At 61.2% G+C, this 11,725-nt stretch overlaps 1 protein-coding gene across 1 annotated transcript; it reads right to left on the bottom strand.

The window, feature by feature from the left end:
• Nucleotides 1–7,278: 7,278 nt before the first annotated feature.
• SLC25A28 (solute carrier family 25 member 28) lies at nucleotides 7,279–11,470 on the bottom strand. The gene is made up of 4 exons (XM_064463905.1): nucleotides 11,114–11,470; nucleotides 10,752–10,980; nucleotides 9,817–9,873; nucleotides 7,279–8,383 (listed from the first exon to the last, which is right to left on the bottom strand). Exons 1-4 carry the CDS (start codon nucleotides 11,429–11,431, stop codon nucleotides 7,866–7,868), a joined length of 1,122 nt encoding a protein of 373 aa, XP_064319975.1. The 5' UTR covers nucleotides 11,432–11,470; the 3' UTR covers nucleotides 7,279–7,865.
• Nucleotides 11,471–11,725: the final 255 nt, after the last annotated feature.

Genomic DNA, 11,725 nt, shown 5'->3' with positions numbered 1-11,725 from the left:
TGGTTATGTAAAGTGAAGGGTCACGTGGGGACCCCACGGCTGTGTTGCAAGAGGCAATGCCAGGCAGTGCCAGCATTATCAAGCACCACCAGCACACAGCATTGCTGTAGATGTGAGGTCAGTATTGTGCTCACCCCACTTACACCTGGTGACCCCCATGTCTGCTCCCTGGCCCCCCCTCCCCACGCAGAGCTGGAGCAGTGCCCAGCTGGGGGATGCGGAGAGGCCTGGCTGCAGGCCGATGTGGCATGGTGGTGGAAGTTTCTAGACATCCACCATAGTGAGCTCCATTCCTGGGATAGACTCCAGCTGTCCCATCAGCTCAGACTGGGGGGAGGGCAGGGGGTTAGTGGGAGGGACCCCTCTGCAAACTCTCACCCAAAGCCCCATAGCTGATGGGGAGAATGGAGCAGCACAAGGAGCTAGTGGTGTCGGAGGGCCCGGAGCAGGGCAGCAGAAGTGCAGCGCTGCAAAGAGGAGAAACAGCCGGCAGAGGCCGGAGGGAGGGAGATGGTGGGAGGCTGCAGATTGGACAGGCTGCCCAGGGAGGGGAGACACAATGGAGGGAAGTCGCTGCGTGGCCGTGCTAGAGGCAGCGCCTGCCTGTGACTCACCTCGTCCCCCGTGCACCAAGGCAAAGCGGGGTGCTGCTGGTGGGATGAGGGGTGAGAGGTGCAGGGTGCTGGTGGAAATCCCTCTGGCATGGTCCCAGTGTGGCAACGGTGCAGGCAGAGGGACATCAGGGAATAAGGGATGGGGAGGCCCTTGGTCAGGGGCAGAGGGTGCGTGTTGTTTCTTCCCAGTCAAACAGGGATTTACTGCTGTTTGGGAGTCAGAGAGGGAAAGTGCCAATTGATTTTGGATGGGGACGAGATTCTCTAAAACCACGCATTGACTTAGAGCAAAGGATAGACTGAGGGTGCAGCCAGGCTTTAACTACCGGGCCTCAGGCTGGCTCTGTGCACGAGCTCCAATTCTGTTTTTCATTCAGGTTTCCCGGCCAAGGAGGGAGCCCATGGGCAGAACTTGCCTCTGTCCAGCGGTTCCCAGGGAGGCTCTATCCAAACCCCAGTGCTAGCTGGTGTTCTCTGGCCTCTCCATCATGCTCAGGATCGTGCAGTAGCAGCCCTATTCCCTCTGCAGTACTGCAGATATGCTCTGGTTTCCTTTGTTTCCTGATATCTTTTTCCATTCCTCCCCCTACCACCACCGTGGTCATCCCTCCCCATTGCACCCTTCATCCTTCTCTCTTCACCACCCACTTGCTACCATCAGCAAGGCGCTTGCCTGGGCGCAGAGCAAGACACCTGCTCCCAGTGAGGCCAGCCAGGCTGCCAGTGGACCTGGGAAGACTTCTCTGTGTTCTGGTCCCATCTACTTCAACCCAGGTACAGCCACCTCCTGCTGCCTTGGGGCCAGGAACCCGGGGACCCAGCTGTGTGCTGGGGTGGTGCCCAGCTCTTGTCCCTCTGTGCTGGAGGCCAGGTTGGAGTGGCAGCTCCTGCTCTGCAGTGCTTCCCACCACAGCCACCCCACACTGTGAGCTGGGTGCGGCTGAGGCTGCCTGACCATGGGGGCTCTGTGGAGCCATCAGGGCTTGATGAGCAGCCAGTGCCAGAGATGCTGGAGGCTCCTCCTGGCAAGGACAACGTGGGGTTGTCACACAAGCACTCTGATGTGCCAAGAAGGCTGAGGCCAGCGATGGATCAGGTAATTAAATTACAATATCAGCACTTGTGCTGTGGAGCCTCCAGTGAGGGTTTCTCCCACTACTTCCCTGCCAGCACGAGGGCCAGGGACCTGCCTCCCTTCCATGGATGAGTCACTGAGGGCCACAGACCCTCCCCAGTCCTCCAGCCTGTCCTGTGCCTCACAAGATGGCTACACCTGACTAAGCAGGGTGGGGGGACTTGCATATTTTAGGTGTTCCTTCCCACCTCCCTGCACGCAGTGCTGCGACAAGGGATTCTGGAGAAGGGGACTGCATCTTCATCCCCTCCAGAGCAAAGTGCTGCTGAAGGCCAGAGCTGCCCCGGCACCCTGCAGAGCCCTTCCCGGCTGCTCCCTGCCGCCTTTCCCTGCCTGTGCAATAAAATCCACGGCCACTTTCCTGAGGACGACCCTTCGCTGCGGCCGGGGCGGCTGCAAGCGTGCCCTGCGGCGGCGGCGGGGCGGGGCTGTCTCCGGCTGCCGGCGGGGTGCTGGCTGGGAAACCCAGGTCCCCGGGGCTGCCAGCTGGGACACCCGGGGCCTGTCCCCAAGCGAGATACGCCACCGCCATCTATCGGCAAACACCCCGGGACAGGGAGAGACAGGAGTCCCTCTGTCCCGGTCACCCCACGCCACAGGGACTCTTTCTGGTGTCGGTTTCTTTTGGGGATGCCCCAGTGCCTCTGCAAGTCTTGGAAGGCTGCAGAGCAGGCGGGCAGAGTTGCCTCCCCCCGCTGGCATCGCGTCCCCGGTGTTGGGGACAGCAGTGGGACACGCTGGGCATCAGAAAGGCTGGGGTGGTTGCATTGGCTCGGGGCAGGCTGGTGTCTGTGCAGGTGCTGGGGTCTCCTGACATACACGCAGGAGCTTTGCTGCATCAGGCAGCATCGCTGGGGACTGTACATGCAGCGAAAGGAAAGCACCCACACGTGCACTCACTGTGGTGGGAGAGCTGGGGACAGGGCCAGTGTCACCTCCCAGCCACCGTGCAGGTCCCTTTCCCATGAGCAATAATTTGCTCACTGTGGTTTTTCTGACTGAGCATAAGAATCCAGCATGGCTTTGTGAGAGACCCAGCAGCTTTTTAGCTCTGATTATCTTCCCTGTCCCAAAGCGGTGGTCCAATTCTCCCAGTGCCAGGAGCCCCTCCGCCCCAAAGGTCCCGATGCCCCGGCACTGCCCGCAGCCTCCAGCTACCGCGCTCATCCCCCCCCCCCCGCCCCCGGCAAGTCCTTCCCCAAGGACATTTTTGATGGTTGTGGTGTCCAGTGCCTGGTGTCTGTTACAGCTGCGTCCTCACCAGAGGGAGCTGTGTCCCTGCCAAAAGCACGGCCCAATTTTGGCCCACTTCCCTACTCCCTCCCCTTTTTGTAGCCCTTGGCAGTGCTGCGGGCGACATACTGCCCAGGTTTCATGGGCACCCAAAGGTGCCGGGGACAGAGGAGAAGTCTGCTTGAGTTTGCTTTTCTCCCTGGCACCCACCTAGCCATGCCAAACGCAGTCCATGCCCTGCCAGGAGGCTCTGTTGTCAGTCCCTGGGCTGTAAGTGCCCTGGGGGGACTGCAGGGTTTCTCCGGGGCTCGCACTACCAGCAGTGCTGTATCTGCAAGTGTGCTGGGCTGTGGAGATTAGGGCTGGAGCCCCCCATCTCCTGGAAGAGCCCTTGCTTCAGCTGCTTTTGAGACTGATCCCAGGGCAGCCTGTAGTGTCATAGTGCACTTGAACTATACCTACCTGTGTGTCCGTGGGAGAGTGACCCCTGCTGCCACCCCTGAGCCACCCCATTCAGCCCAGGAGCAACTCTTCTCCCACCTCCCCAGTGCAACACGCCAGCTGCCCTCACCCCAGCTCCAGCCAGGCAGCATCTTCCCAGGGCCAATTTGCAGCCCCTTCTCAGGGAACTTTGACACATAACCCTGAGCTAAGTATGGGTATTACCAACATCTCCCCATCAAACCAGACACACTGACAGCAGTCACAGCCCAGCCCTGGGGGTTGCTTCCTCTGGTGGCTTTTCACAGCCAAGAAAGCAGGTTTGCAGCTTGGCTTTACCTTTCAGGCTGTATTCCCTGCCTTCTTGCACTGCTGCGATGCTCAGCCGGAGCCAGGCAGGCTGGGACCAGCCCAGTGAGGGGTTGTCTCTTAGCAGTTTAACCCAGGCAGCAACGTGGGTCAGAAGTGGGTTTCCCAGGGCCCACCAGAGGCAATGTCTGCTCTGTGTCCAGGCAGCCCTGGCGCCCGCATTTACCACTGCTGTAAGGCCGCCGGGTCATGAGAACTTGCATGACTTTATTGGGGTCTGACAGAGCCCTGAGGAATCCCAGAGCCCAGGCGAGTTGAGGCTGCAGGGAGGCTGGGAGCCCACCTCTGCGCTCCCTGCAGGCTCTGGCCACCTCCTCCCACCAAGCAGGGCTGCGAAGAAGATACCGGCTACTGAGGGGCTGGGGAGTGGCCAGAAAGCTCAGGATAGCCCAGGGCACTGGCAGAGGAGGGGCAGGGATGTGGCTTGGCAGGGCAGTGCCCTTGGCCCTCTTGCCTGCCCCCGAGCTGGGCTGACAAAGACCCCTGCAGGCTGGGACCCTGTGTGGGGTCCCTGGGGCAGGAGCAGCTCAGGAGCCCATCAGCCGCCAGCTGAAGGTACAGGGCAGACATACTGGAGGGGTCTCCCCTTCTTGCTCTGGGGGAGGTGATGGCCCTGCCCAGCTTCCCTCCAGCAGGAATAAGCAACCTGACCCCCAGCCTTGCCCTTAACCTGTGGGAGTGCAGACATCTCCAGTTACCCCAGGAAGGCAGCTGGGGGCTCCTGAGCTGCTTCTGGCATGGCAAACTCAGGCTGTCAGAAATAGCTTGGGCTTGTGCCACGGCAGAGCTGCGGCAGCCCCAGATCTATCACTCGGAGCGGGGCAAGGCCATCAGTGCTGCCCGCCTCTGCCTACTGAGGGGACTGCGGGGCTCACCCCCACCCGAGACCACCCTACGCTGGGCACCAGCAGCAGGACAGGGCCTGAGGGAAGTTGGTCATGGGAAGGCAAGGCAGCAAATCCCTGCCAGCACTGGATGTGGCTGGGGATCCTGCATGGAGCTGAAAGGAAAAGGGGTTGTCTCCAAAACACTGCTGGGCTGAGTGTAGCTTCCTTGCTGGAAAGCCAAAAATAGTCTCTTTACTCAGAAGAGGCTGTAGAAGGGATCTCACACGAAGCGCAGCCAAATACCTAGGAGGCCGTAGGACAGACCCGGAGCAGCATGGCTTCGCCAAGGTATTATCAGACCTTGGAAAGGCAGCAGCTGTAGCTGAACCAGCCAATAATCGTGTTACCCCTGGGGATCTCATCATGCCAAAGGTGCCAGAGGAATTGGGCCGGCACACAAGGGGACACCCCACCCTGGCAGAGCTGGGGAGCAGCCACATGCCCCCATGGCTGCCCTTGGTCTGTGGCAGAGGTTCAGCTCAGGGGCTGGAGATGGCAGCAGGACAGGGGATTTTTCCAGTCTGTCACGGCCTGGCCCCTGGGCAGCTCTGCCATCCCTGCAGTGCCAGACCCTTCACAGGCAATGCCATCCTCTGCGGGGCTGCTGCTGCCTGCACTGGACAACACCCAGCTGCTGCTGGGCAAGCTGGCAGAGTGCTGGGAGACCAGAAAGGCCATGCCCCCGCCAGGGGACCACTCAGGCCAATTGCTTACGTGGCAGCATCTCTGCTGCATGGACTTATCATCTCCCCATCCCTGGGGGTCTCACTCCCTCACTCAACACTTCTGTGGGCATTTATTCCTGGAAACATCCTGGAGTCACCTTCAACCATACCTTCACCTGCTGACAATTATAAATCTTCTGGCAGCTGATGGATTTAATAGTGTGAATCTCTCCCCAGTCCCAGCCCGTGTTTATGCCTTCCTCTCTGTGGGCTCTCTCATTGCCCCAGTGCATGGTGAAAGCTAAAGGTAAAGCTGCAGCTCTGCTGCCAACAGCTTTCAGCTTCTGGGCAGGGAGACCCACCCTGGCAGAGTCCAGTCGTACCATCTTCCGTCTAGTGCCCTGCCCGCCAGGCTAACCCTCCTCTGGTCTCTCCCAGCCATTTCTGCTTCTCCGATTTCTCCCTCTTGGGTGGAGGAGCTGCAGGGCTGCCAAATCTTGCAATACTCAAGCTATTTCTTAAAGCCCCAGCTCCTGACACATGGGAACACTGGAGGCTCCTGCCTTCTGGTGGCTTTTGCTTCTTTAAGGAGTTTCTCATCCTCCTGCTTCCACAGAAAAAGCAGGAACCAGGATCCTGCAGCCCACGCCAGGAAGCACAGGATGGGCACACAACCCGGTGGACCAGGCCTGCAGAGCAGTGGCTGTGACCGCTCTGTGCCCAGGGACACCCAGACCTGCCAGGTAGCCACTGAAAATCCCACTGGGGGTCACTTGGCATCCATCACCCACCCTCAGGAACTAGGGACAAGAGAGATGCTTAAGGAGCAGTTGGAGCCAGGGCTAGGACAGGGCTTGGGCAAGATGTCAAGCACCCAGCCCTGCGGTGTGGGGTTCCCTGCCCTTCAGCCCCTTGCCAGTGATGGGGCCCAATGTCCCTGATGACTGTGCATCTCCCCTGCTCACCCAGCAGCCTTTCCAGCTGCATGAAAACCCCACTTCCACCTCACCACAGCCCACCCCAGTAACCCTCTGTGCAGACCAGGTCAGGCTGGTGGATCTTCTGGAGCAGCCCAGAGCAGCCCCAGGTGCTCGCCAGTAGCACATACCACAGCTGTGAACAAATTCCCTCCAGGGAGTTATTTTGGGCATGGCACTGTAGGATGGATGCCACTCCTGCAGGCACTATAGGAGCATCCTGCAGGAGCCAGGCATCACTCACGGGCACCTGCCTTGAGGGACCCAGAGCTGTTTTGGGAAGGTCAGTGCTCAGCACATGACCCGTCAAGGCTCGCATGCAGGTCCAGAGCTGGGTGGGACTCTGAAAGAAGCTGTTATCAAGACAGCTAACAAAATGGTTAAAAAAAGCACTATTCTATTATCATTAGACAAAATATTAGCATTTTGAGGAAGTGTGTTGATAGTTTTAAGGTGCCCAACAAGGCACAAACTAATTTAATTACTCAAAGTGAGGAGGCAAAAGCCCTGCTGAGCCCCACATCTCCTGTATGGGGTGCACAAAGGCCTCCAGCCTCACCCAGTGCCAAAATTCCTGTGCTGTCCCCAAAACACACAACCCAGGGTCCTCCTGCCATTGCCTCCATTTGGAGCAGTCTGCAGGCATCCCAGGGCCCCTGGCCAGAGCGGGGGTGTGGGACTGCCTGGCCGAGGATCATAAACCTCAGCTTCTCCATTTGGGTCACAGCCCATGTCAGCAGGAGGCAATGAGCTGGGCCATGAGCCAAAGGGGATGGGGACCACCCTCCTCCCTGCATGTTGCCAGGATGGCTGTGCCAGGCAAGCCCCCATCTCCCACCCCCACCCCCTGTTTCCCTTCCTCTCTGACAGCCATCAAAACAGCTCTGCACCAGGCGCAGTCCGAAAGGCGCGGTGCTGGGAGCTGGGCCATGCAGGAGTAAGAAGGGGACATGAGGGTAGAGCAGAACTGTTTTTATTGGAGGTGTCAAGAGCAGGAACAAAAACAAACCTACAGGCTCCCCTCCTCAAGTGCCATCCTCCCCCCACCACCACCACTGGGGCAGTCGGTATCACATGTGCGTGCTGCAAGACAACGGCAAGGCTTACACTTCGCTTCAGCCAAAAGCCAGACAAAGCCCCCAGCATCCCGGGCAGTGCTGCCGCCCCCTCCTTGGCGACTGCGAGCTCAGCTTGGCCCTGCCAGAGGCAGGGCAGGACATCCACCTTCCCCTCCGAGGAGGGGCGAGCTTTGTGTGGGAGGAGGTTTTTGTCAAGGGAAGGACAGGAGCACAGCTCCACTGAAGTGCCAGGGGACATGACCTGGGCTGCAGCTCCCCGTGGGACATCTTGGAGGACCCTGGGAGAGAGCAAGCCGTGCAGCCTGAGCAGGGCTGCACCAGCCACAGGTAAGAAATGGCATCGCTAAGCCCCGAAGGGCTTTGCTGCCCCCTCTCTTCAACACAAACCAAACTGAAAGGGAGAGGGGTCAGAAGACAAACCAGGAGGGGAGGTGAAGCAGGTCTGGAACGGCGTTCGGCTCTGGCTCACTTCCCAGCCCGCCGCTTTTCCTGGCGCTTGGTGAGGATGTATTTGAAGAACTCGTACACGGACCAGGCAATTGCCGTTGAGGGCATCTGATAAATGACTCGTGCCTGGACCCCTCTGAAGTAGGCAGTCACGCCACCCACTTGGTAAACCGTCCTGAAGGCATTGGCCATGCCTGTGATGTGTCCGCTGATGTTGGAGCTCAAGGCCAGGGACTCCTGGGTGTTGAGCAGTGTTTTGCAAACGTCCAAAGGCGTAGTGGCAGCGGCAGCGACAGCCCCCGCGCAGGCTCCAGAGACCACGTGGGAGCCTGGGTTGTACTGTCTGTGGGGGTTGAGCTGCTCTTGCAAGAACTCGTAGGTCATGAAGTGAATGGCTTGGAAGGGGATGTTCATGGTGAGCTGGGTGGTGTAGCTGCGGTAGAAAGCTCCGGCCCCTTCGTTGCGCCACACAGCCCGCACACAGTCCGTCACACGCTGGTAAGGTGAGTTGTACATCTGCATCCTCTGTTTGACCACTTGAGATGGACGGCGGTAGCCAGCAGCAGCAGCCAGGACCCAGGCACGGAGGGCAAGAGGAGAGAGAAAGGGTAAGCGCAAAGCCAGGCTTCCTGCGAGCACCGAGTTTAGTCACGCTGGCTTAAGAGCTAATGACAGACAACTCGGACCAGCAGTGCCCAGCGTGTCCCCAGGCACGACTGCAGCCATTTAGATCTGCCGAGGCATCAGTCACATGCATCGCCATCTGCAAACACCATAGCTGCTGCAGCCCCAGGGAGCATCCTGATACCCAGGTGCTTATACTCCAGACCCACCCTCGCTCCCGAGCGACCAACATCTCCGCATCCACCACTGCAGAGCTACCTCGCAGTTGGGAGAACCCCCTCTGCGTCTATTCTCTTATCTTCCAGGCAGCTCTCACTCTGGATGAGCCTGTCCCTCCCCAGCCGCCCCCGCTGCAGCCCAGAATAACGGCAGCACGTCGCACAGCCCACCAGCCAGGAATTGTCAGTGGCCGCTGCCGAAACGCAGCTGCTCCAGGGCAAGAACCAAACGCCAACCTCCGCCCCAAACACATCCAAGAGCGGGGCAGGGGAGCCCAGAGTGCAGCCTGTTGCTGTTCTGCCTCCTCCTATCTCAATATAACCACAAGAAGCTGAAAATGATGCGACTACAAACTACTACAAACTAGTCATGGTAAGAAGACGAGCTCCAGGGAAGGAATGACAACAGCCCGGCCATGCAGCTGCCTGCTGCTCAGGGTCCCAGCCACGCAGCCGGCAGGCAGGAGCCCTGCCGGGCCCAGATCAGCTGCAGCCTCCACTGTCATGAGCCCTCCAGTTTTAAGAGGGAAATATACATTCATGACTGGCCTTTCCTCTTTACTACTCCTTTCTTCCATGTTCACAGGCTTTAATTACAAACACCCTCTGCCTTTTTCACATGTACCAGGCTCCACAAAAATCAATATCTTCCAGACATTTCACAACAAAAGATCTCCCTTCTCCTGACTTCTCTAGCATGCCTTTTGTTTTAATTTTCTTGCTGAACACAGGCCCAGAACTGTACCGCATCTTCGCAAGATCTCACCAGAGCAACGCCCAATTTCCACACACTTGGAATAACTTCAACAGTATGGATCGCATCTCTCTTGCCTCTTCTTCTGCTCCAGGTAACTGTCACAAGCCAAACCCCTGGGCAAAAGGTTGGTGCTCTCCCGGCTTCCCTTAAGCTGGGCTTTGCTGCGCTCCCCAGAATTAATCTCTTCTACCTACCCCCTCCGTAACAGGCAGCCACCGGGCTCCCCAACCAGAGCCGCAGCCACTGGCCCCCAAAGGATCCTTGTGGTCGGGTGAGCAATGAGGAGAGCACCCTCCGTGCCCCAGAGGGGCCCAAGTGGCCCAGGCAGCCCCCGATCCTCCCCACCCCGGCAGGCCAGGACCATCGTTACCTTCGGCAGGGTTCATGGCTGCATCGTGGAGCAACGTTGCTACACACCCGGCTGCACCTGCAAAACAAGAACTGCCACATGTGAGGGGGGGAGGCGAGGGACCCCGGGGCTCCACCACAGCCCCGAGTCCCCTGCTGGGGTGCAGGAACAGGCCCCTGGAAGAGGGTGAGATCCAAAGGCAGCCTCCATCTCCCCTCCAAAAGACAGGCCAGTCCTCAGCCATTCCCACCCGGAGAGAGCTCAAGAAGGAAAGGATTGCGACAGGCTCTCAAGTCCGTGGACCGACCGGGCCTCGCTCAGGGACAGGCAGATGCCAACAGGTGTCAGGCAGCCCAGAAGACGGCAAGCGTCCCTGCGCCCCATGGAGAAGGAGGAACCCAGTGTGTGCACCTGCCGAGGGCGGGACGGGCCCCGCTCTCCCCTCGACCCCACGCTTTCCCCACCGCAGCGGCTCTTTGAGATAAGTAACAGGCACCATGGTGAGACGGGCTCCGAAACCACGCGGTGCTCCTGGAGCGAGCTCCAGCACTGACCCACGGGGGTCGCAGCCAGTCCTGCCTCATCTGCGGGCAGCTCCCGTCTACCGGCATCCTCCTGAGCCAGGGCCGGCGCCGGCCACTAACCTGCTTCGAGCCAGATACCTGGGAGCGGCTCCGGCCGGCGCAGGAGCGGTGCTTCCCCCTGCTCGGCACAACGCCGGCGCGGCACCGTGCAGCTGGCTCGCGGCTGGAGAGAGCACAGAGCTTTAGGATATCTGTGGCCCCCCCGAACCCCGCAGCGGGTAACGTCCTGTGGCCGAGCCGGACAGGACTGGACCTCCCCACTGCCACGCTCGGCCTCTCCCCACCCCGCTCCCTGCCCCCGGTGTGGTGGGGGGCAGCCCCCGGTAGCCCCCGGCCCCCGTGGCCCCGCGTGGCGGGGGTCGGGAGCAGTACCGTTGGCCACATGGCTATTGCCCCCTGCGTGGATAACGTCGCTCAGCGTCTTTTTTAACTTTTCGTAGCAGGCGAAGTAGAGGGCGTGTGCCGGGCCGGCGCCGGTGGCGGTGATGTTCATGCCCCGCATGGGCCTCCAGACGCCTTCGGTGCGGGCGATGCGCCACAGGGCCTCCAACACGTTCCGGTAACGGGCGGCGGGCTCCGGCTGCAGGCTCTGCATCCGCGTCTGCAAAGACAAGGCCCGGGCGGGCGGCCCGTCACCCCCGCGGGGCCTCGCCGGGACACGCCCCCCCGCCTCCCTCCCCGGTAGGCCCCGGTTTGCCGCTCCCCCCCCCCCGCCCCGCCGCCGGTGCCGGCACCTTGACGCAGTCGACGGGGTACATCACGCAGTGCTCCATGACGCCCGCCACGGCGCCCGCCAGCATGTGCGTGGAAACGGCAGCGCCCTGCGGTAGCGCCTCGTAGTCGGGGGCGGGCGGGGAGCGCGGTTCGGGGCTCCGCGCCGCCTCGGCACCCCCCGGGCCGGCACCGGGGCCGGGACCCGCCTCCGCCTCCGCGCCCCCCCGCCGCGCCCGCCCCGCGCCCCCGCCCATCAGCAGCAGCAGGACGCGGCCCGATTCCGCGCCGCCCCGCGCGCCGGGGCCCGCGCCCGCCCCAGCGCCCGCCCCCAGCTCCATCGCGCCGCCGCCACCGCCGCCGCCGCCGCCCGGGCCCCAGCGCGGCCCCGCCCACCGGCTCCCGCGCCGCCCCGCCCCGCCGCGCCCATTGGCCTCCGCCACCCCGTTGCCCGCCCCCAGAGCGCTCTCACTGGCTCTGCCTGTCACCCGCCTCTCCCCGCGCCGCCGCGCTCATTGGCTGCCGCCTCCGCGATTCGGACACCGCCACTGGCCCGACTCTCCCTCCGGCGCGCTCGGGCGCCGCTGCCCATTGGCCGCCGGGACTCCCCGCCCCGCCTCTCCCCTCAGTCCATT

The sequence above is a fragment of the Phalacrocorax carbo genome, chromosome 12 (assembly GCF_963921805.1).
Source record: "Phalacrocorax carbo chromosome 12, bPhaCar2.1, whole genome shotgun sequence".
Lineage (NCBI taxonomy): Eukaryota > Metazoa > Chordata > Aves > Suliformes > Phalacrocoracidae > Phalacrocorax > Phalacrocorax carbo.
This window is presented reverse-complemented; position numbering and strand designations above follow the sequence as displayed.